This window comes from Gasterosteus aculeatus, chromosome 17 (genome assembly GCF_964276395.1).
Source record: "Gasterosteus aculeatus chromosome 17, fGasAcu3.hap1.1, whole genome shotgun sequence".
NCBI classification, from domain to species: domain Eukaryota; kingdom Metazoa; phylum Chordata; class Actinopteri; order Perciformes; family Gasterosteidae; genus Gasterosteus; species Gasterosteus aculeatus.
This window is the reverse complement of record NC_135705.1, coordinates 17151339-17174914: the sequence shown is the minus strand read 5'-3', so window position 1 is coordinate 17174914 and position 23576 is coordinate 17151339. Positions and strand designations below refer to the sequence as shown.

Below are 23576 nucleotides of genomic sequence, written 5' to 3'. Positions count from 1 at the left end.
CTCAATTTTAGGTTTAGTAAGTAAATTGTTTTTAAACAGAGAAAGCTTAACTTCTGAAACTCCAGATCAGTTGATGAATCCTGAATCGTGAGAATCTGTTGGTCACAGTCAGTGCAATTTGTATCCCAATATTTTAGTATGTTTTATGAGACTATATAATGCCAGCTTCACGCTGACTGTTCTTAAGTAAATAATTGAAGTGATTGGACTTAAGTCAAATTACAATTTAATTCAAATCTGTTTCCATCACACAAAGTTAAGTAAATCGCTATTCAAATATTCCAATTTCGACCTACGACTTCTAGAAACGACGTATTAACTTTATGGTGATAACCCCATGTGGAGAAGCGGTGTGGCGCGTCGCGGCTCAGTTCCCCTCCTGGCCAGTGGCGGCGCTGCAGGCGCGCTGATGGTATCCGCTAAGCCGTCAGCCATCTGCCGCAGTCAGTTAGCTAGATCCAGCGGGAATGGAAAATGGAGGACTGACCGAAGAGCGAGGGCATATCATCTGTATTTCTTGCGTGTAGGTGGGTGGAAGGCAACCATCTACTATTTTGGCTAATGTGAGTGTACTAATTTCGTGGCTACAGCAATGTCTCCGTTTTGTTGTTGCAGGCGTTGTCCACCGGGTATTCGGGGCTATGCTGCGCCTGACGTTAGCGTTAGCTGTAGCGATAACTACAAATTACAGCCAAACTACGCCATCTAATTTGACTACGAGCATTCGCTTTGGTTAGATGGATAAGGCACTTTAAACATAACCAATATATCCCCTTGTACGGTTTCGTTGTGCGTGGATACGTTTCGACGGTTAAGCTAACGTCACGGGTTGATTTGTGTCGTTTGCGTGCCCATGCTCGGTGGCTAATAGCGTTAGCTCATCTCGCTAGCTTGCTAGGAGTGCACGTTTTTCGACGCATAGTTAAATGCACCCAAAAACTGACGAGAACGAAGAGACGATACATTAAAATGTTTGTTTGTGTTATCACACGGAGTGTGCCCCTCCAAACAGCGCGACGCAATTTAGGCCACCGTGCTCGTGGTTTAACGGTACAGCGGTTGAGCGCCGTTTAGTAGGTTTAGAAGGTTGCCATCGCGGGTTGTTTCGGTGTGCAGGAGGTTACACGAAAATACAGTTTTCGTCTGATGTGCCCTACCTAGTCCCGGCTGTTTAGTGCACCGTAACCGGGTGATCTTGTGAAAACGGTATGACTCGAACTGGAATCGAACATATATATTTTTAGTAGCGATATGGTTGCGCACCCGAGGCCCCTTGCCTCCCCCTTCCGGGGTCGAGCAGCCATCGCTGGACCCCCCACACGCCAAATGCAACCATAGCATCGGTGCGTCAACATGCACCGTGGAGTCTGCGCATGAAGGTGGATGTCCCCGGTGTGTCTGCAGGACTCTAATGTCCGGTCTTCGTTTCGCACCTCTCCCTCCTTTCGTGGCGACAGTTCTCCTGCCCTTCACGTGGCACGGTGTCGTGACCAGATGATCACGAAAAGAATTCTGATTTAATCACTTCGGTCTTTGTTTGGATTGGTTTAGTTGTACCGTGCAAGGCTCATGTAAAAGCGTATATAACGACCGTTATACGGGCATGCTTTGTACTGTTATGTATTTTATATTATTGCAATATTTATATTAGTTGGCTACTAATTGCTGCATATTTTGGTTCGTTGAGTTGCAGTTACTTTGAACAACACAGTAATTAATGCAATGGGTTAAACGCTTATGTGCCAGTTCCTATCTGTTTGGTGTATTTATATTTTGATTGTATACATTTAAAAGGTAAATGAAGCAGTTGTGGAATTGATCAATATTCCAGTTAATTTAACATCACGTTAGCTACTTTTCACTATTTAAAAAGGACCTCACTGCATCTTCGCTGAACTATATATTTTTTTATTTTCCTCGTCAGATTCTTTCACCTTGTACCAAGACTGATGATTTCTGCTTTAAGGCCTTTGTTTTGTTTGAAAAACAACTGTTGATCATCGCTGCTGAACCACAGGTAAAGACGGCGTCTTTTTTTTAATCTGCTCTCAAATTAGGGAATTGTTTCACGTGGGACAATGTTCATGTTTAAAGTAACCAATAGTAAGTAACCAATCGCAATATACTAACCACTTCCAAATAGTTTTTGGCCACAATGGAAATGGTCCTGTACTTGTTTCCTCATTATTAGGATGGTGTTCTGATCCTAAATGCATTATCTAAAAATAAGTACAAATCAATTGGCAAAACAAACAAATGACAAACATTGAGGTCCAAGTAAAACAAATCAAGTTTGAATTTACTTGAAATGGTAATGTGTCAGTATCTGACAACCTTCTATTGCAGCATTAGATAGAGGGTATGCATGTGATGTGAACACAAACACAAATTCCCATGTTTAACTTTTCTGCAATTGGCCGAAATATACACCAGTACAGTATTTGTGCAATTATATGTCTTTGTTAATGGCAGCCGGGTTCATTTATCAACTATTTCAAGATGAGCTCACAGTAGGTTAGAAAGAACTGGAGCGTCTCTTAAAGCTATGAAATGGACAAAAAACATGGAAAATTCTGTCATATTTTGAGTGCATTAGGATGTATTCATTTTGTGCTAGCCTCAGCATCTGATGCTTGTGAATTTAGTTCCACGTTACTATTGCAGCCTTTCTTCCCATTCGTAGCAGCCGTAACAAGGTGGTCAGCTAATCGGTGGTGGCAAATAGTTGTTGAACTTCTGCTGAATGGTGGCAATACACCTTTAGTGTTCATGTTTGGAATGGGGATGTGATAGGAATAAGTATATTTACACATTTGTTAAATGGAGCCATCCCAGCACTGCGTAATTGATAAAAAAACGGGCACCTCTTAGTATTTTCCAAATTATGCAAAGAATTACTGATAGCTGGTCTTTTGTGCTCTTCTTTTAACTGTAGACTATCTGTTTGAAAGTAGTGATTGGCTCAATCATCTATGGAGGCGAACGCGAGCCCTGAGCTCTCTCTAGCTCCTGAGCCAGAGCAGAGTCAGCACCCTATGGATGCCTGCTCTCAAGGTACCTTGGCTGAGCTTCTTCCCTCACAACGAAAATGGGCGGGGACCTTGTAGTATTACTGGGCACACTTTGGTTCTATGCGGTTTTAAATCACTTTAAATTTGGGTGAAAATGTAGGACATGTAAGGGTGGTAGCCACGCAATCATTTTCAGATTTGCTTTGATTTGTTGGTATGTTTGATCACAAAACAATTGGTATTTTATTCTTTGCTGTGTAGTTCTGTTGCATGCCATCTGTTCTGCCCACAGCCTCCTTTGGTTGTTTGTTCACAGGGTTCGAAGAAGGGGCTGAAGAGCAGATTCCGACAGAAAGCAAGAATGTGGCCAAAGAGACATTAGAGGAGCCTGAAAATAAATCCACCAGGGCCAACACTGAAGTAAAGAAGACGTGGTCTTTTCGACGGTCAACTGTTGCAAAACGAGAAATGCCAGTGGAGGCGGCAACCGATAGTCCCGATAGCCGCTGTCCCGTGCGTCGCAGCGGCAGGCAGCCAAAGCGCACGGACAAACTAGAGGAATTCCTCTCGACCGCCAAGAGAGCTCAGAGAAAAAGTGCCCCTCCCAGTCTGGAAAGCGGCGACCCTCCTTCCCAAACCCCGACCGACGCGGAGACGGCCTCGGAGGCCAGCTTCGACGGTAACGCTGACACCAAGGCTCTGGAGGACAAGGTGGAGTCGCCAGAAAGGAGGACGAGAAGTGGCGCAAGGAAGCCGATCCAGAGGAGAGGTCGGGGGGGCAGGCGGACCAGAGGAGGCGGAGGAGGAGGAGGCGGCGGCGGTGGGGCGGCTGTTAAAAATGAGGGGAGTTCCGACAACGAGGAGGACAGCAGAGGCGCTGCTAAGAAAGAAGAGTTGATGGATAACATGGAGACAAAAGACGAGACTTCTCTCGCTCCAGAAGTTTTAGTAAGCACTAACGCAGAGCAGCTTCCGGCAGAGCAGGACTCTGACAGGAAGGAGGATGTCGAGCAGAAGGCCGAACATGCTGAGGACGATGACAAAGTGGAAACGGAAGATGAGACCAGCGATGAGACGGACGATGAAAGCCCGGACAATCCTGCAGCCTTGTTGGTCAAACGTGGGCCGATAAGAACATATGTCAATAAAAAGAGAGCAGCCAATAAGGGTGCAAACCCCGTCAAAGGGTCTGCTGCTGCTGCAGCTGCTGCTTCTGTTACCGCCGGCAACAAAGTCCCCACTCCTGTCAAGAGAGAAACCAAGCCTAAAGCCACCCAAGGCGCTGCAATGACGCACAAGCCTCAAACACAAGAGGACAATGATGAGAATGACTCAACATCTTCGTCTTCCTCCTCGTCATCGTCATCCATCGATTCCGACGAGGGAGGTTATGACCCCAACGCACTTTACTGCATCTGTCGGCAGAAACACAACAAAAGGTAATGTACATGCATTTCATTTCTCTCCATAGATCCAGCTCTAGTTTACACACGGGTCCTTTTTTAAAGTGCTATTTACGACATCTGGAGCATTTCTATTGCCTCTTAACGTGGCTGTGGCCGAGTCGGAGCCATAGCCGGCTGCTATCCCGGCTAACGGTGCAAGCTACGGCAAAAGTGGCGTCAGAACTAACGGTGTTGTCCTGGTGTGACGGCCCACGCCGTAATCGCCTGTAAGCGTCATGTTAGTGCGGCACAAAGAGCCGTGTGTGTGTGTGTGTGTGTGAGCGTTCCCCAACAGCCCCTCAAAGCACACTAGGCTCCGTCAAGAAAGCCTAGTGGAGCGGAAACTATTTCATTTTCTGCTCTGGACACCTTTACTTCACTGTATATCTTAGCTGCTGTATTAATGCTTTGACTTGTGTTTACTGCGCCCAGTGTTAATAATTTAATAAAATGCATTATGCTAATGTTTAGGCCTTTTCTGCATTTCATTATAGCAGAATCAGCTTTATTGGCCATGTATGCCTACGCTAATAGTATGTCTTCACCTTGTCAGCCACCCCCACTGTCTGATTCCACGTCTCCACATGTATCTGTAATCTACTCCATACGGGACGGCAGACCGTTTTTGTGAATCTTTGAAGACGTGTGGCACTATGAATATTCCGTGCTCTTCTAGGTTCATGATCTGCTGCGACCGGTGCGAGGAGTGGTTCCACGGAGACTGCGTAGGCATCACTGAGGCTCGCGGCCGCCTGATGGAGAGAAATGGCGAGGACTACATCTGCCCTAATTGCACCGCCAAGAAAAACCAGGTGGTGAGACCAGCCACGTCCGTCCTCTCTACAAGTACAGATCCCGAGAAGCCCAAAGCCACGACGCTGTCTGCCGGGACCTCTGCCGAGAAAACCGACGTCAGTCTTGCAGCTGTTCAGGCTTTGGCGGCCGCTCCTTCCTTCACTGGAGCTGAAGAGAAGGGAGCAGAGGACATTGGCATCAAAGGCCGGATAGAGAAAGCTACGAACCCAACGGGGAAAAAGAAGATCAAGATCTTTCAGCCGGTAGGTTACAACTGATCTCAACTTAAAGGCTTTGAGCTGTGCGTCAAGCAATATAAATCTAGGTCTTTTATTGTTGAAAAAGGACTTAGCGTCTGCTCAACCATCCTCGGGTCCAAAGAGAATAAAACACTATCTAACTTATTTCACAACAGTCCGATACAAATCATTAGGATGTATAGTATCAGTAGAGCCCATATTAACTAGTTACTTGTGTTATGCAATGTGCTGTCTAATTTAAAGTTAATATGATGCTATTGTTAAATATTTGATGCCATCAACATTCATATTTACACCAAATTTAGGTTAATTTCACCAGTTACTGTTAAAGAATTTTAATGGTTGAAAAGTTACATTTTTACATTCATTTGAGTACATTGCTTCATTACTTAACTTGTGAATAATTTTGAACGAGTTCATTTCGATGTTCCAATTGCGATATGATTCCCTATATTAAGAGGACTATTTATAAATCACCATTCTTATTAAAAAACATGATTATGGTATGATTTTCGATCTGCACGAAACAACAGGTTCCGTATGTCTGTAGGATATTATGTGTAAGTAAGAATGTCTCCCAGTACAATAACATTTAATCTGAAATATTTTTATCTTTATCTTCCTATGATTTGAAAATGTCATTAGGTCATATTGTCATTTTGATTTAATCTTCATAAGCTAATACTGTGATTGGCGTCTGCTCGTGTGGTTTCGTTGTTTTTAGAGATCCCCAAATCTTTGTAAGGAAAATGATGGCTAAAGTTTAGCAACGGCATCAATTAGCTTATTAACTCTTCTATTTTTGCAATCCCTGTGAAAATGGATTTGCTCGTCATTAGCTCTTTTTGTTGTGTGCTGACGTGGAGCAGGCCCTGCAGCAGCCAGCGCAGCCAAAAGCAGGCCAGAAAGCAGCTGCAACCGCCGACAAGAAGGCAGCAGGCAAAGCGGACCAGAAGGCGGCGGCGGCAGATGCCGAGGAGAAAGTGGCCTCCAGCGTGGAGGTGAAGACCACACCGACGGCGGAGGCCCCAATGGGGAAGGAGGCCGAGGACTCGGCCCTCCCCAAATGTATTGGGCCCGGCTGTGAGAATAATGCCCAGCCGGACTCTGTCTACTGCGGCAACGGCTGTATCCTGAGACATGCGGCTGCAGCCATGAAGTCCATCACCGACGAGCCCAAGCAGAAGGACGCGGCCAAGGCTCAGAAGACCACAGCGGCACCAAAGGTAACTTGGACCCCGTGGTAATGTTTAGTTTGGCCTGTTATGTTCACCATGAGAAAGGGAGTGCGTTGTAGCGGAGGTATAAACGGGTGAAGTTCAGACTTCTTGATCTTAAGTCTTTATCATCTTTTGAGGGTGTTGTGTAAAAATGTTGTGTTTTGATGTCACATTGCTTGGTGCATCAGAAGACCAACATGAATTTCTGTACATCAATCCATACCTTGTTTTTAACATGGTTATGATTGTCATATTCTGAATTTTAAAAAGGTATGAATTCCACTTTCAGGTCTATATCTTAGTGCTTCAGAAAGATTAACTGTTGCTCTCAAATGCTTGATGCTTAACAGGCACATTTAGTGGGTGAGCAACCTAAATTTGGTGTAATTCTAAGCTGACTCACGGTTACCGATTGAATCCCAATGGTCACCTGCAGTTCGACTTCAGTGGATTGGGAAATGGACAAAAGCACTGCATGCCTGCAGATTGAATTAACACGTTATTAACAGTTTCAATAAGGTAAAATGTCGTAGCCAGTCACGTCTGTTGAAGAATGCGTGGGGATTTTTACTGAAGTAAAAATTATTTTTTCTAGATTCCACTTTATGGGTTGTAAAAGTCATTCATGATCCAGATTCAGCTTCGTGATGGCAGCTGATAAGCCTGTTTTATTAAATTCAACAGAAACGGTACATTTATATTGTTTCTAATTCCTAGTCGGTATTTCATATGCCCGGTGTCACTCATATTTGTCATAGTAGCCGCACAGGGGGGAATAACTGTAGGTACGGAGATATGAACGATACAGGACCACCTCTATAGTAAGTATCCTTGCTTTTGCTGTTATTAGTGTTTTGCACAGTTCAGATTGTGAGCTCACTCTTATTAGCCAAATACTGACCTGCAACTACATGTATTAAACAGTCCCCCGGTTAGCAACCATGTGCGCTCATTACTCTGAAACCCCCAGCAGACAGGGTTGAGCTTACTTTATAATGCAGGTTTCTAAAGTCGGGGTCTGAAATGGACCTTTTGCATCCCCAGACCATTAAAATGGACCTGCCTAAAATAATTTATTGAATTGCATACATTTGTCTTAGAAATATGTCCAGATTTTCCTGCAGAGCCAAGTAGAATTCTGCCTTTGCACTAATGCTATGAATGTAGTCTGGATTATACTGGGCACACTGTTCACACTTGGACCATAAGGGTTAATTGGCATTTGTATCCCATGTACATATTTTCTGGGCATTTGGTGGAATTTCCTTGGGAGAAGTCAATCATGTCTCCGTGCGAGCTGTAATGTTATCAAACGCTGCTCGCTGGGTGCCGTTCCTAAAAGGCCTGAATGTGTGTTTCCTTCTGTCCACCCAGAAGAGCGTCGCTGGCAGGAGGAGGACGCAGAAGAAAACTCAGGATGAGGAGTCCGAGGAGGAGGAGGCGGAGGAGGAGGAGTCGGAGAGCGAGGAAGACCACAGCGCTGATCCAGACGATGACGGCGAAGACGAGCATGCTGAGGAACACCCGCCCCCGCCGGCCACTGCGTCCTGGTCCAGCGACCATAATTACATTGCAGTGACACCAGAAAAGACTACACCCATATCACCAACAGTGTTAAACAAAAAGTGTATGTATCTCTTTGACGGTCTGGGGCTGTTGTTGAAACCACAGTGTTTATTTTTACTATTATAAATGCGGTTGATGTGGTGCTAACATAATTCTAGAAGTGATCCGTGTTGAGACAAACACGAGTGTCAGGAGGTGACCTCTGCGTTTTGCAAAGTGTTGTGATTTTGATTATGTAAAGGTTTTGTCACTCAGTGAAATATTAGCAGCTGTGGAAAGAAGGTAAGTGGTGATTGTGGCTTTTGGTAAGTATTCAATAATCCAGAACATTCATTTGGAAAGGAAGGCACTCTACAGGTTGCACCTTTTTTAATAATAATATTATCATATACTAAGCATGTGAGCACTATTGCATAATGTCTCCTATGGCTGTGATGTCACCAGTGTTGACTCAGCTTGGGAATTAAAACAATGCCTGCTTTTTTAACCAAAGGCAGAAGCTTGAGGCATTCAGGCTGTAACGACGTTGCTGAAGTATCATGGGAAGTGTAGGCTGCAGCTGTACTCTTCTTCTTTCGGGATCTAAAAACAAGTTTCCCGAGTTGCATTACTTTTTTTGAAAGCCCAAAACTCAACCCCTCAGTTTGAGTTCGGGGTTGCAGATGAAAGCATCCGCAGGATCACATTGTAGTTCCAAGGAAGGCCGCAGTCTGAAAAGTCAGAGCTCCTGTGCTTTACCGTGAGATGTCTACGTGTGATGGGTGGACTGGTGTGAGTGGGTATTTTTTTGAATGATTTCTTGTTGCCCACACAAGTCTCTCCACTTCCTGGGTTCATCACCTCAGCTGTTGACCCATTAAAAAGGTGCACTCCATTTCTCCAGCAGGTAGGTGTCCCAAAATCTGCTCATCTTATTGTGAGCTAATAAAGTTAACAGTTCATATTGAACTGTTCTTAAGCACAACTTTGTTCTCCCCCCCCACCCCTTGACTTTGTGGGTGACAGGCTGACTTGAAAGTTTTTGATTCATATTGAATATAATGCAGAAGTGCTCGTGGGAAACTGGCTTTTGAAATAAAAGGTGATATAACAGATCTTAGGATGCCTTGATTGATTATGTGAGCAATGTGGACTTGCTGTAGGATATCTTAGCCGCTTCAGCTCTACAAACAAACATGCAACTGATAAATCTGCACACACGTCGGAGACTTGACACCCGGCAGCCCCCAGAATGCAGATGAGAAAGAAAAAGGAACGAAGCTCTGCCGCGGGAACCGGACGGGCTGGAGATACTGCAGGGGCGTCCAGAAGGGCAGAAGCTTGAAGCCTGAGACCACAGATTCAGAAGAGGGGGACCCACGCTGCAGTTTGCCCACACACATCTTGCACCTAATGAGATCTGATATGTATCGAGGGGAACGTTTGTTGCAATGAAATGTGGACAGTTGGTTTCACCTCTCCTTTATGATAAAGGGCCATTGAAGACCTCTTAATTGATACGGTATCCAGGGTTAACCAGTAAAAGCTTCTCAGTACGTCCACTGATTATGTGATCAACAGGAGGAAATCATGGCTCATTGATCAGTCGGTTGTGACAGTCTTCAGAAGATGGTTTGACTTTGGTTGCTCAGTCACACCACGCCTGCTCTGCACAACGTTGTTTCATGCATTTGCTTGGGTGTATAGTTCAGGGATAATACTTGTTCTCAGGCCGCTTTAACATGGAACTTGGACATAAAGGATGTTGAACTGTTATCTGCGCGTGACTGGTAGAATTGTGTATTGTCACACTAATATAGTTTGAAGTAATGTAATGCTCATTTGGACCTTGTTTTACTGAAATGAAAGAAGCATTTGTAAGATTCAGATCTTGTTAGGGTCCCCAGTTCGTCCCATCAGCAATGGTTAGTAGTTAAAGTTCTGATAGTAATGAATGCTTAATTTAACATTTTGAGGAGCAATGAGAGAAGTAGAGTGGTCAGTTTTTTGTTTTTTTCATTTATCATTTTGCACAAGACTCATCAGTTCCACATCTCCTTTCTGATCTATGTGAATGGAGTAGTAGTGATAGATTAACTCAGGGATTTGAAATAATGCCAGTTTAATAATTATTGAGAATATATATATTTTTCTCAAATGGACCTACATGAAGCACATAATGTATCTGCCATCCACTGCTTCAAATAAACGGGCCTTTTAACAGCCCACTTGTCAACTTTGTGTTTTATTGCAGTGTGTTTAGCTCGTACACTTGCGTAACATTCATTTATTTTGACCAACAATGCTGCAGTGTCTCCTGATATTGGACGTATACCTGTGATAAAACACTTGCCCGCTACATGTTGTATCTGCTCGCCTTATAAATGGTGGTTTATATATATATTTTTTATTAAAGGTTTGATCTGTGTTCTTGGTTTCCAGCCCCCCCTAAAGAAGACAAGCCGAGTGAGAAGGAACAGAAAGAGAAGGACCCGACTCCTGAGGATCTTCTACCTGCATCCCCCACACCGGTCAAAGGAAACAAGAAGTCCCCGACTGCCAAAGCAGCAAAGGTCCCCCCGAAGGGCAGGAAGCCTTCTCCTCAGGCCCCCGGCTCAAAGGTGTCCAAGAAACCTGCGGCTCCCTCCGGCAAAACTGCAGCAAAGTCAAAGAAACCAGGCCAGGCGCCGGCCCGCGCTCCCTCCCGCTTCCCTCCCGGTCCCATCCACGTCACGGGAGCCCTGAGAGTCACCAAGTCCAACTTCACCATTCCCAAGAAGGCTCCGCAGCAAAAGGAGGTCCCCTCCCCGAGCAAGTCCACCGCCTCCCCCCGAGGACCGACATCTCCGATCCACACCGCTCCCTCCAGCCACTCCTCGACCTCCAGGCCGCCACATTCGGCCGCGTCGGCGCCCCCTGCGTCCAGCATGCAGCAGCCGCCCAACAACCAGATGAGAACGAACATCCGCCGCTCGCTGACGGACATCATCTACAAGAGGTGAGAGCCCCCCCCCCTTCGCCAAAGGTGCGATGGTTTGTTTGCCTGGCCGCCTTCTTAAAGCGTTGTCGTGTGCCTTTCCACCAGGGTGAGCGACAGTGACGACCTGAAGAAGACGGAGACCGAGGTGGCGAAGCTGTCGGTCGCCATCGAGAAGGAAATGTTCAACCTCTGTCTTAACACCGACAGCAGGTACAAGAACAAGTACCGGTCCCTCATGTTCAACCTGAAAGACCCCAAGAACAAGGTGAGTCAACGAGGACATCCATGCGCTTGGACTGTCCGGCCGTGTTCCGTATGTGAAAGGATTCGCCTCCAAGGTGACGAGCCTCGGTTGGTCTGACCCGTCCGTTGCGTTTGCCTCAGGGCCTGTTCTACAGGGTGGTGGGCGGGGAGGTCAGCCCCTTCAGACTGGTGAGACTAAGTGCGGAAGAGTTGCTTTCCAAGGAGATATCCGAGTGGAAGAAGCCGGACGCTGCAGAGGTAAATGTTACTTCCCTTTTGCTGACACACCGGACACGGGTCACCTTCAGGTCCAGAGAGCTTGCTGCCCTCCAGGATGTATCGTGTTGCTTCAGCGTAATCGGTTGTCCCCCCCGCAGGGCCAGTCTCCCGGCGCAAGGGCCCATTCGGGACACTCCAAACTGGGCAACCGGCATGATGCGGGCCCGCATAGCATGGACATGGAGGACGCCCCGCCCACGTCTGACACCGATGTATGTAACTCTGCCGCCACTTCTGCTTCTCGCATGGCTTCTGCTGCAGTAAGTGGTGGCATGCTGTCCTCTTCTAACTTTCACACATTGTTCCTCTTTGCTAACTAACAAACTGTTGCACGTGACAAAGTAGACCTAGTAGCCAAGGCGCGGCGGGTTACACATCTCGCCAGCTATCCTGTTCATTTCCTCTCCTACTGAAGCTTTGTCTTTCTTCCTCACCGTTGGGCTTCAGACCCACTCGCATCTACATTAGCCATCCAGAATTCTGTGTGTCACGGGAACGACCGCCCTCTGTTCCGGTGTTGACGGAGGTCCTCTTTTCCGTGTCCACAGGACCCAGATGAGGGTGGCGCCGCTCCCTCGGCCTCGGCCCAGCCCTCCGTTGCGGAGGGGAACAGCGGAATGCTCGACATTTTTGGTACCATGCTCAAAGACACCACTTCTCAGCACCGGACTCACCTGTTTGACCTCAACTGTAAAATATGCACAGGTGGATATGATGCACGAGACAAGGGCTGGGGGTGAACTCTTTTGGGTTTGGTATACAGACGTAACGGGTGCAACTCCTTCCATCTCGCCCTCCAGGTCAGAAGACGGAAGATGAGCCTTCAGCCAAGAAAGCTAAACTGACAAAGAAGCCTGACGTTCGACCCGCCCGACAAGAGCAGCATCTGTCGAGGTCGGGGGACGCGGCTCAAGCCGGCCACGCGCACGTCCCGCCGGCTCACCAGCACCAGGACCCTCCGTCCTACCCGACCCACATGGAGCCTGCTGTCCCCGAATCGCTGCAGCAGCTGGACTTCAGTATGCTGGCACCTCAGGCCCAGGTCTCCACCCCAATCGCGCCCACCGTGTCCTCCGTCAGCATCAGCCGCAGAGACCCCCGCATGGCCAGGCACAGCGCCGGTGTGAGCGTCAGCTACCCTGCTGCGGAGAAGCCCGCCAACGCCTCAGCAGAGCCGCTCACAGCTCCCGTCGGTGGCGTGGTGGATGTGGCACCCAAGGCACCGCTGCCGATGCCCCCGGCTCCGCCGCCTTTAGTCGCTGCGTCCAAAACCGCAAAAGCAAGGTGCTCAATCTCCTCCCGCTTCTATATATTAACATTAGAATAACATTCGTTAGCAGTATGTATGTATTTTTTAAAATAGAGTTCTTAAATTGCATGAATAATACGTATATTACGTGATTGGTGGTGGTACAGTGCAGTATGGTTGCCAGCATCATTGTTCTACTCTCTGATAAGCCCCCTATACAATAAGGGGGGATACTCGCCTGAGACCGGCATTTGGGGTTGTCTCTAAAAGGAAGAGTGTTTTTGTTCACAGTACATCTGAGCCTCCTCCCGATGGCGAGACAGCGATCTTCCTCCACGGTCAAGAGAAGATCTGGAGAGGATTGATCGACATGCAATCTGTGGCCAAGTTTGTGACCAAGGCTTATCTGGTGTCAGGATCCTTTGAGCACTTGAAAGAGGTTAGCGATTTAGCCCGGTGATCGGGGCGGACCCTTCACTTCAGATGTGATTTCCGAATAGTTTAGGGGAAGATGTAAGCAGGAGCCTCTAACTCTGTGTCGTCGATGTTGTGCAGGATTTGCCAGACGTCATCCACGTCGGAGGGCGGATTTGTCCGAGCACCGTGTGGGATTACGTTGGGAAACTCAAAACCTCGCTCTCCAAGGTTTGTTGGGGAGAGGAGTAAAACTGTGTAAAATTGCTTTCTTCCAAGGACTTCGCATCGCTCACATACTGCTTCTGTGCGTTTGCAGGAGCTCTGTCTGATCCGCTTCCATCCAGCCACAGAGGAAGAGGAGGTGGCGTATGTCTCTCTGTTCTCTTACTTTAGCAGCAGGAAAAGATTTGGTGTGGCTAAAAACAACCGTCGTATCAAAGACCTCTACCTCATCCCACTGAGCTCAAAGGACCCGTTACCCTCCAAACTCTTACCGTTTGATGGGCCAGGTAAGCGTTTACGAGGAGATGCAAAATCTTTTTGGTGACACTTGTGCCACATCTTGTTTATTGTGCTGTTAAGTTGTGTTGTTTTTGTCTGTGGTGAGTATATTTAGTGTAATGCAGGACTCAGGTTGAAATGAGAGTTTGTTGGTTCATGGGTTTGTACTGTAGGGGGCACTCACATTCCATGTTGAGTTACACGCACTCCTAACAGCTGCTGTGCTCTCTCCTGTACAACTGACTCTGTATCACACATTTCCAATAAAGGAAGTTTGCATCGCAGGTTGGTGCCATCTGAGTCCAGTCTCAGCCTGTTGTTTGTTAAGACTTGGCTCCTACATAATTAAACGGAACATCAATATTGCTGTTATACAGCTGTGATAAAGACAATATTTAATGCAAGATTTTTCTTGACTTAAAGTCAACATGTTTTTCACTTTTAAAAAAAAAAATTCAACACTTTTAATGGCTGCTAATTAACAGCACTACCGCACATTTCTACCACTACTATTTGTTGTATCCAATTCTATGTTGGAGAAAACTTTGTCTTTATATCCGATGAAGCTATTTGTGCAACTCATTTTTTATTTATTTATTGGGGGACATTTTAAGAGGCTCTCATTTCACCTGAAGTCAGAAATACTTCATAATTTTATTTTAGTAGTTTAATTGAAAGAAGATCTGTATGTCTTGAATCAGTTAGACAAAGATTTGAATGTGAACTAAGATTTTTCTTTGTCCGTTTTACAGGGCTTGAACCAGCTCGTCCCAACCTCCTCTTGGGGCTCCTGATCTGCCAGAAGGACCGAAAGCGCAGCGGTGCACCATTGGAGATGGAGGAGAAACGCTTAAAGACTCAAACCAAAGAAGCAGACGACACTGGCCTTCCAAAGCCATCTCCTTCTGTCAGAACAGAAAGAAGCACACGGCAGAGTCTTAAAATCCCCTTCAGCACTACTCCTCCGGGGTCACCTCCACCCAACTCCTCTGAGACCTCAAGCACCAGTGTGGCCACCTCTTCAGTCCTTTCCTTTGCATCCTCTCTCAGAGCTACAAGTACCTCCACTACTACTGGCAAGGACTCTCCATCATCATCCAGCTCTGCTGCAACTACTACTCCTCTTGAGACCATCCTCAAAACCCTTTTTGGGAAGAAGAGTCATGACTCCGAGGCGTCCAACTCTCCGTCTGATCAGGGTGGGGAACTCCCCATGCAGAGCACTAGCATGCTAGACCCTATTGTGCAGCAGTTTGCACAGAGTTCTAAAGGGAAACAAGTGGAGGTAGATGAAGATGACCGGCCGTATGATCCAGAAGAGGAGTATGACCCAGGCCGGGGCTACAGTGCGCCTAAGAAGCCTGCTGAGGTAGTAAGCAAACCTGACGTCTCTAAGCAGTTTGATTTGGGGACAAATGAATGTGACGATGTGGCGTATGACCCAGAGGATGACTCAATTTTTGAAGATGTCAAACCTGTAGTACCAGGTCAAGTTCAGGTTGCAACTGAATCTCTAACTGATCCACAAAAAATCTTGGAGAACCTTAAAAAGATCGGGGAGCAAGTGTTCCAGAAGCAGGTAGAACAGCCCACGTCTTCTATGGGGAAAGCCTCATTGTCACTTTCCGACACACTCTTTAGTCAACCTACCAAATCTCTTTTGGCAAATACTCAGCTCTTACAGCTTGGCAAAAAGGTCGAAGAGCTAGTGAAGTCTTCATCGGTAACTCCCTTGATCAACCAAAACCGGGATCCCCGACAAAGCAGGGATCCTCGCCAGGCCGCGTCGGGCCGGAAACCGTCGGATGAACCTGAAGATCAAGAGGAAACATCTGCTTTGATGGAGGATTCTGGTCCTTTCCCTCAAGCTGTAGTTCAAGCACCTGTGCAATCAGATGTAACTGAACTCCCACAATCCTCAGCAGGCACGGATACAGCGCTGCCTCGCGAGGAAGTGAAAAGTGAGACGTTACCCTTCATGCAGTCTGACGAGAAGGAGGTAGCAATTCCGTTATTAGGAGAGGAGGTGGAACCTGATATGGAGGTAAACTACATGATTGAGGACGAGGTGAAAACGGAGGAAGCTGAGCCAATCAAGGCGGAAACTGAGCTGGACAAGTATAGTATTTGGCCCAACGCCGCCAGTATTTTAAAAGCTAGTGAAGAATCTGATTATGAGGAGAACAGCCAAGATGCATCAAGCCATAGTTATTATGATGACACCTCCACAATCCCAGTACTCACTCAGAACACAACAATGACTGAGTCTCCCAAGTCGCTTGAGCCTTATCACTTGCCCCGTCACATGTCCGGGTATGACAGTGAGTACAGAGCTCCAGCTGACATTCCCCCATCATCCAACTTCCCCCCACTCCATCCGATGCAGGGACAAAGCGTGATGATAAGGCCTCCTCCGATGTCTATGCCTCCACCCATGCAAGGTCTCCCCCCAATGTCAGGCCCTCCTATGCAGAGACCCCCTCCACCCATGCATGTTCCTCCCCCTGTACGCGGTCCTCTCCCCATGCCGGTTGATAACAGCCAGCAATATGGTCCGCCGCCAACTGCATACCCTCCCTATCAGAACCAGTGGCCAGGCTCCCAACCCCCAATGCAACAGCAGCATCCGCCTCCTCGACCTCCACCTCAGAACATCATGCCACTCAGAGGACCACCACCATTCCCTCCAATGGCCCAGAGAGGCCCTGCTCCTCAAATGTTCAATCCCCCCATTCCCCAACAGCACATAGGACAGCAAGGCCTCCCTCCAGGCCTCCCCCCACCTCCTTTTGATGGACAGAACAGTTTACCTCCACCAAGATTCGCTGGTCCCCCACCGCCATTTAATTTCCCTGCAAACAGAGGTCCTCCCCCACCTTTCACAGGGCCACCTCCCAGTCCCTTTGAAAACCGGCTGCCTCCTCCTTCCCACTTCCCAGGGCCCAGGGGTCCCCCGCCAGCTCAGTACAGTGACCGTGGGGCTCAACCCCCGATTGTAGACCAACCTCGAGGCCCTGCAGAACACTACAGCAGAGATATTTCAAATTCTTTCAAGCAAAGTGTGGACCAGAATCCAAACCCTCTCCATATTTTTAAAGACAATCAGGGTCCCCCGCCAGGTCCAGCATACCGGGGACCTACACCTAACCAGTATGAGGACAGACGAGGGCCTCCTTCCAGCGGGGAGATGAGCGGACAGCACTTCAATCCACACAACCAGTACGAAAGCTCCAGACTACACTCCCCACCGACACATCGAGGATCGTTTGAAGAGCACCGAGGACCCCTCCCTCAGGAGAATCGACCCCACCCGCCTCAGCGCTTTGGAGGATCCGAGCGGTACCGTTTAGATAGGCACTCTGATGAGGCTAGACCTGTTCGCCACAGTGGGCCCTTGTTGCCAACTCCTCCAGAGGCTCCCATAGGTCCCCCAAGTCGCATGGGAGCCCATAGTCCGGATATGCTCCGGGACGAACCCTGGCGCCGCCACTCTCCTGAAATGAGGAGAAGGAGCAGCACTAACCGAGAGGAATTGGACCCACGCATCGGAGATCGCTTTAGTCGCTTTGAAGGAGGGCACAGAGAACCTGCTCCTGGTCCTCCACAACCCCCAGAAGAGAGGCAAAGGGAGCTTCCCGATGAGTGCCGTAGGGAAAGAGAGCGTGAAGTCCCCCACCCCGGACGGCCACCATGGGACAGGGGACAAGGCAAGCGGTGGAGTAGAGAGCGAGAGTGGGATAGAGTCAGAGAAAGGGACCGCGATCCAGAGCGAATCCGGGAAAGAGACCGTGATCCAGAGCGTAGCCGAGACAGAGAGCGCGATCTGGAACGTACCAGAGAAAGGGACCGCGATCCGGAGCGAAACAGAGAAAGAGATCAGGCTATGGAGCGTCCTCGGGAAAGAGATCCCGCTACGGAGCGTCTTCGGGAAAGAGATCCCGCTACGGAGCGTCTTCGAGAAAGAGATCCCGCTACGGAGCGTCTTCGAGAAAGAGATCCCGCTACGGAGCGTCTTCGAGAAAGAGATCCCGCTACGGAGCGTCTTCGAGAAAGAGATCCCGCTACGGAGCGTCTTCGAGAAAGAGATCCCGCTACGGAGCGTCTTCGAGAAAGAGATCCCGCTACGGAGCGTCCTAGAGAAAGAGATCCCGCTACGGAGCGTCCTAGAGAAAGAGATCCCGCTACGGAGCGTCCTCGAGAAAGAGATCCCGCTACGGAGCGTCCTCGAGAAAGAGATCCGCCTTCAGAACGTCCCCGAGAAAGAGATCCGGCTTCGGAGCGTCCCCGAGAAAGAGATCAGGCTTCGGAGCGTCCCCGAGATAGAGATCAGGCTTCGGAGCGTCCCCGAGAAAGAGATCCGGCTTCGGAGCGTCCCCGAGAAAGAGATCAGGCTTCGGAGCGTCCCCGAGAAAGAGATCAAAATCCGGAGCGTCCTCGAGAAAGGGATCAGAATCCGGAGCGTCCTCGAGAAAGGGATCAGAATCCGGAGCGTCCTCGAGAAAGGGATCAGAATCCGGAGCGTCCTCGAGAAAGAGACATAGATTCGGAGCGTCCTCAAGAAAGAGATCAGGATTCCGAGCGTAACCGGGAGAGAGACCGCGATCCAGTGCGGGGCCGAGAAAGAGACCGCAGCAGAGCGAGGGAGGGTGAGAGGCGCAGGGAGACGGAGGGAGAGCGTCATAGAGATCAAGACACAGACAAAAGGAGAGAGCGGGAGAGAGACCGGGAAAGGGACAGAGTCAGGGATTCTGACCGAAGGGATTCTGACCGCGACAGAGCGAGGAACCGAGACCGAGACAGGAGACGGGACAGATCCCGGAGCAGAGAACGGGAGAGGGACAGAGACCGGGGGAAAGACCGGGGCAGAGACAAGGAGAGGGAGAAAGACAGAGACAAGGATCGGGAGAAAGACAGAGACAAGGACCGGGATCGTCGGGACAGGAGCCGAAGCAAAGACAAGAGGGAGGAGAAAAAAGACAGTAAAAATGATCCAACCAGGAAGGTAGAGAAAACTGCAGAAACTGACAAGAACATGTCCTAGTCTCTGCTTTATAGACACTACAATCCATCACCAGTTGTATCACTGTAAATGTAGATGAGCAGTATTTGGTTAAATTTCCACACGTGTTCGTATTAGGAAAAAACTAAAATATGACAATGTTTGTATTCTTTTTGTCACTTAAAGGTTTCTAACTTTGTTTTATCACATTTCAAGAAAAAAAAAATCTGAGGGCGATCTAAGTTGCTTGTCTTCAAGCTGTATTAAGTAGGCTACTGAATCTTATTACATGTACTTTTCTCCTGTCCAAGCAGTTTTTTTTTTTTTAATAATGTAACCGAGTAACACACCATTTGCAATATGTAAATATGAATGTATTTGTGTATATACTGTTTTTAATCATACTTTTCTAAGTAGAGAAAATAAAAGCCATATATCTGAGATGGATAATGTGGCGGTGAAGCAAACACTGTTAACTGTGTTAATACGTCCAGCAGAACTGGAAGGTTCCACTTATCTACAGAACACATGATCCCATCTATGGTTGTAAATGAAATGTCCTGATTTTGTTTGAGCTCGACCAATTAAACCCGGTTGATTAAATGCGTATTTCTGCTGTCATGTTTTTTAAATGGTAACGTGTGATTCAAGTTTCGGTCTGAAAGTGAAATGTGGAAATGCTCGGGCTCACATCCAGCCAGCTCCTCTGGCTATTCTGACCCAGAGTCCTGTGCACAGCACTTAGAGAAGGTCAAAGTTCACGATGCAATTACAAGGTAATTTTCAGGTTTATTAGCCATGATCAAACTGGTGCGCGATTCTTCCAACCTATCTGCGCCATAATAATAGAAAATGGACATTTTTAAAGGGCAGATTATTGCACATTTCCATTTGTGAAAGTAACTAAGTAGGAATATAACTAAACAAAACAGTTTGCATACATAATTGCACAATTCCCCACTACATCCCTGGATAATAATCCTCACCACCCCCGTCTACCCCATATTCTTGCAGCTTTTAATCGCTGGCATTCTCTTCAGGGCTGGATATTTTATCTGCACAAGGTGTGTCCCAAAACCAGACTGCATAAATTGTAATGTGTATTTGCGAAGCAGTTTGACTACCAAAATAAATGACATCCTTCCCTCTTCCAGTATTTATGGCGACTAGCGTGCCATATGTGGTGTATAGTAGAGTCCACATTAGCATTTGTAGAAGGGGCCCCTGGGCGGTGTGACGGATTATCCCGTCGCAGCTTAATCTTCCTCTTCTTGGCGTCCGTCCTCACAGTGCAGAAGCTCTGTTCTGCTGCTCATTCCCTGTGACCACTTTATCTGGATCTTCTTGGGGCACCACACAAACTCCTCCCTGCGGTCGTAGCTCAAATAGGCAAACTTGAGGAGTCTCCTGCGTTCTCTCTTGTCGAGAACAGCGAACACAAAGTAGTGGAGGACACTGTCCCTGACTTGCGGCAGTTCTCTATGGACGAGGGTCTCCTTCAGGAAGAAGTGGACCAGGGGCGCTTGATAGTGGCGGTACCCCAGGGTTCCCAGGCACTTCAGGATGCGGGTGATGCGCAGGTTGTTATGAGTTTGTCTGTCAATGACGAGAACGGCATCAGAAAAGACGTTACTTAGATGCTTTTGGTGCTTGCGGTGAACGATTTGTCGGGTTAAAAAGCAGAGCTCACCTGTTTAGGTTGTTGAATCGGTCTCTCCAGTTACACGCTCTCCTGACTTCTCCCGTTTTCTCATCACTCAACTCGATACCATAGAAGTCCAACATGAGCTTGTAAGACTTCAACAGATTTTCCTTTGCGATGTTGCTTTGAAGAAACTCCTGAAGGAAAAGTCGAACGTCTGTCAGACGATGGATTTCTTTAGAGAGTTGAAACTTGAGCTTTTAGCAGTTTACCTCGATTTCTTCTGTTGTCAATATACTGGCATCGCGGTTCATCCCTGGTTCCTGCAGTGGGAAAAGCCTTTGAGAGACAGACAAACACATTGTATAAACAGGAACTGAACATTTTAAATCACACCTGTGACTATAGAGTACTTTACCACTGAATGTAGGAGTGCACAGACTCCAGTCTGTCATAATCTTTGTACCAATCCTGGTGGAAACCATCTATAGAGACGCCTGATGACAAAACACCAGAAGGTAACCCATTTGTAGATAGATGGTGGCATTGGATTTAAATTGAAATACCAAACTTTTACTTCTTTAGGGCTCTAAAAGTTATTCAAATGTAAGATGCTCACAGACTGCAGAGCTTGGTTTTAAAGTTGTGTAGGCCTACCGTCGGGTACTGAGCGTGTCATTCCAAGGTAGAACTGCAGATTTAGCTTGTCCTACTCAATAGAAGAGAGTTGCACTTATGTTTTTGTTTGTTTAAAAATGTTTCTTAAAAAAAAATGTCATACAATGAGTAATATCCAATCATCTTTTGTGTACTTACCCGCCTTGTGCTTTGCTGCCTGTTCTGAAACGACAGGGAAACAAAAGCAAAACGTGTGCTTGGTTAACACCGACACACAAGTGTACACATATCTGTGTGTGTGTGTGTGTGTGTGTGTGTAACTTACAGGATAGCCGTGCCTGTAGTTCTGCATGTCTCTGGCAGCATTTTCAAACCTGCTGAACATGAACTGCCACAGAAAAGAGAAATTGTCATAAGAGGTTATAGGAACAAACTGTCCTTTAAAAAATGACAGTGACGTAACATCCCAGGTAGAGTAACAGGAGATCATTGTGCATGAAAGAGATAGAGGGAATGAAATAAGGTCCCCCTGCAGAGGCGGACTCACATTGTGCGCCGCTGGTCTCGTGGTCCTCCTCGACGGGCCCACGGACTCCTCGGCGTCCCACGTTGAGTCATAGCCACAGTGCAACTTGTCCGTGGGATCGACTCGGTACTCCTCGCCGTCAAACTCGCCGCCGTCGTCGTCGCTGTCGTCCTCAAACCTCGGCCGCTCGCGCGTGAGCCCCGCGGGCCTCTCTCGGGCCGCGGCCTCACGTTGACCCTCGGGACTCACCTGCGGAGTTTCGTCTTCGATGTTTAACACCACCTCGCCTCGGCTCCCGTGGTCGTTTATCGGGGGCTTCCAGCCCACCGCGTACCTGTACACTGCGCATCCGGTTAATTTAGTGTAGCGCCAAAGGAAACACAAGCGGCGTCGGAACCAGTGGAACGCGGAGTAAAGGCGGAAGAAGTCGTACGCGGCCATCGGGAGCAGTTTGACAAACGCCTTCATCTGAACTCACGCGAGCGCGGTTTCACTTTCATTTCCTCGCAGCTTCGCGGCGTGACACCGAAACTTGGTCGACCGGCGAAACCCACGGCGGCCAATCCGCGCCATTCATGCGTTACCGGTTAAACCTCCATGCCCGACGCAGCATGTCAGTGTGGCGCTTCTGGTGTTTTAAAGGTCACGTGTTGTCTTAAACGGGACAGATGTTTGGAGCTTTATTAGTCTTTTTACCAACATCAACAACTGTAACTCGGTAGTTGTTTTGAAGTCAAAAACCGGCTAAACGATATTTTTATTAACAGTTGGCAAGCGAATGAAGCAGTGAACAGGCCCAAAGAGCATCGCTGGATTAACCTCAATGCGGAACACTTGACCTCTGTGGTCCGATCGTAGGGTATGATGGACTACGAGTTGAAGACAGCCTTTCATACTATTATTAGAGACAGTGAAGAAGCACTAAGCAGCACGTTGACTTGTACACACAACGCAAAATATTCACGACAAGATTGAATATGCAGCAATGGAGATACATGCTGTGTAAACATGAGGCTAACGCCATCAACAAATAGTTGATTTAAAACTATACCTATCTCTATCGATATATTGATTTTTATTTAAAACCTGAAGGAATCCACGTCCCCCTTCCTCACTATGACACCTTAAAGCTACAGCAATATTTTAGGTATTTTGAAACCCCCCATTGAAGTAAAAAAGGTTATTTTCAAGGATTTGTTATATTATGTTAACAAACCATTGAAAATCCCTTCATATATTACAATCCAACACAATTAACCCTACATTTGACCCGAAGCCGTTAATGTGCACTTTAATTGATACATTAAGGTACAAACCAAAACGAGTTTGTAATTTGGGTTTTTTCTTAAACCGAGCCTTATTTTCTATTTCATGCTTAAATTTCTGACCAAAAATCCTTAATTTAGATACCTTGTTTATTTCCGGCGGTGAATAAAGGTCTAGGCGTTGTGGTTTGTTCAAGAACATGAGTCCATTTGTAGCAGGAAAATCACATATGAGCCTTCTGAATATTGTGCAAAACACAGATCTGTATCATTGAAATTGATTATCTGTGTGCATGTACTTGGCTTACTTAGCTAATTGTATTTGAGCCTGAACGTGTTTTTCAAATGTCCCTTATCACTTAAACAACAATTATTGACATTTTCTGGCCTTTTGTGCTCATCGTTTAATTAAACAGCCTCTCCATTTGAGCTGCTTGTGACCACAAATCAAAATCGCGCCTTCAGTGAGCTACGGTTTACTGTCATTCGAGGAAAAAAGCGATGGACGCACAAAAAAAAAAAAATACAACCTTCCGTAGTCACACCAGGTTCCTCAACCTGGACGGGGCCCCTCTCTTTCA

The 23576-nt window shown here is 47.3% G+C and overlaps 2 protein-coding genes across 12 annotated transcripts; one reads left to right on the top strand and one right to left on the bottom strand.

The window, feature by feature from the left end:
* The first annotated feature begins 205 nt into the window (after nucleotides 1–205).
* LOC120835465 (death-inducer obliterator 1) lies at nucleotides 206–19547 on the top strand. Of its 11 annotated transcripts, none has more exons than XM_040204423.2 (17): nucleotides 206–563; nucleotides 1925–2017; nucleotides 2955–3054; nucleotides 3328–4450; nucleotides 5133–5514; nucleotides 6381–6737; nucleotides 8106–8358; nucleotides 10719–11274; nucleotides 11362–11521; nucleotides 11641–11757; nucleotides 11877–12038; nucleotides 12327–12483; nucleotides 12579–13062; nucleotides 13319–13466; nucleotides 13583–13672; nucleotides 13761–13953; nucleotides 14698–19547. In XM_040204423.2, exons 3-17 carry the CDS (start codon nucleotides 2973–2975, stop codon nucleotides 18984–18986), a joined length of 8553 nt encoding a protein of 2850 aa, XP_040060357.2. In that variant the 5' UTR covers nucleotides 206–563; nucleotides 1925–2017; nucleotides 2955–2972; the 3' UTR covers nucleotides 18987–19547. The 11 variants fall into 11 exon arrangements, with proteins under 11 accessions (XP_040060357.2, XP_040060359.2, XP_040060360.2 ...); XM_040204425.2 differs by having other exon boundaries at nucleotides 335–563; nucleotides 2952–3054; XM_040204426.2 differs by having other exon boundaries at nucleotides 364–527.
* Nucleotides 19548–19713: 166 nt separating this feature from the next.
* Nucleotides 19714–22387, bottom strand: LOC120835468 (opioid growth factor receptor). The gene is made up of 8 exons (XM_040204445.2): nucleotides 21752–22387; nucleotides 21530–21592; nucleotides 21403–21426; nucleotides 21244–21295; nucleotides 21005–21083; nucleotides 20859–20925; nucleotides 20635–20783; nucleotides 19714–20540 (listed from the first exon to the last, which is right to left on the bottom strand). Exons 1-8 carry the CDS (start codon nucleotides 22196–22198, stop codon nucleotides 20201–20203), a joined length of 1221 nt encoding a protein of 406 aa, XP_040060379.2. The 5' UTR covers nucleotides 22199–22387; the 3' UTR covers nucleotides 19714–20200.
* Between the last annotated feature and the right edge of the window lie 1189 nt (nucleotides 22388–23576).

What these genes read in the sequence shown, in the direction of transcription:
- LOC120835468 (XM_040204445.2), bottom strand. Translation starts at nt 22,198, where the DNA reads ATGAAGGCGTTTGTCAAACTGCTCCCGATGGCCGCGTACGACTTCTTC. An exon ending in GGCAGCAAAGCACAAGGCGG is followed by an intron (nt 21,296 to 21,402) that starts GTAAGTACACAA and finishes TCTATTGAGTAG; the next exon opens with GACAAGCTAAATCTGCAGTT. An exon ending in TGACAACAGAAGAAATCGAG is followed by an intron (nt 20,784 to 20,858) that starts GTAAACTGCTAA and finishes CTTTTCCTTCAG; the next exon opens with GAGTTTCTTCAAAGCAACAT.
- LOC120835465 (XM_040204423.2), top strand. Translation starts at nt 2,973, where the DNA reads ATGGAGGCGAACGCGAGCCCTGAGCTCTCTCTAGCTCCTGAGCCAGAG. An exon ending in ACGGACATCATCTACAAGAG is followed by an intron (nt 11,275 to 11,361) that starts GTGAGAGCCCCC and finishes CCTTTCCACCAG; the next exon opens with GGTGAGCGACAGTGACGACC. An exon ending in AGAAGCCGGACGCTGCAGAG is followed by an intron (nt 11,758 to 11,876) that starts GTAAATGTTACT and finishes TCCCCCCCGCAG; the next exon opens with GGCCAGTCTCCCGGCGCAAG.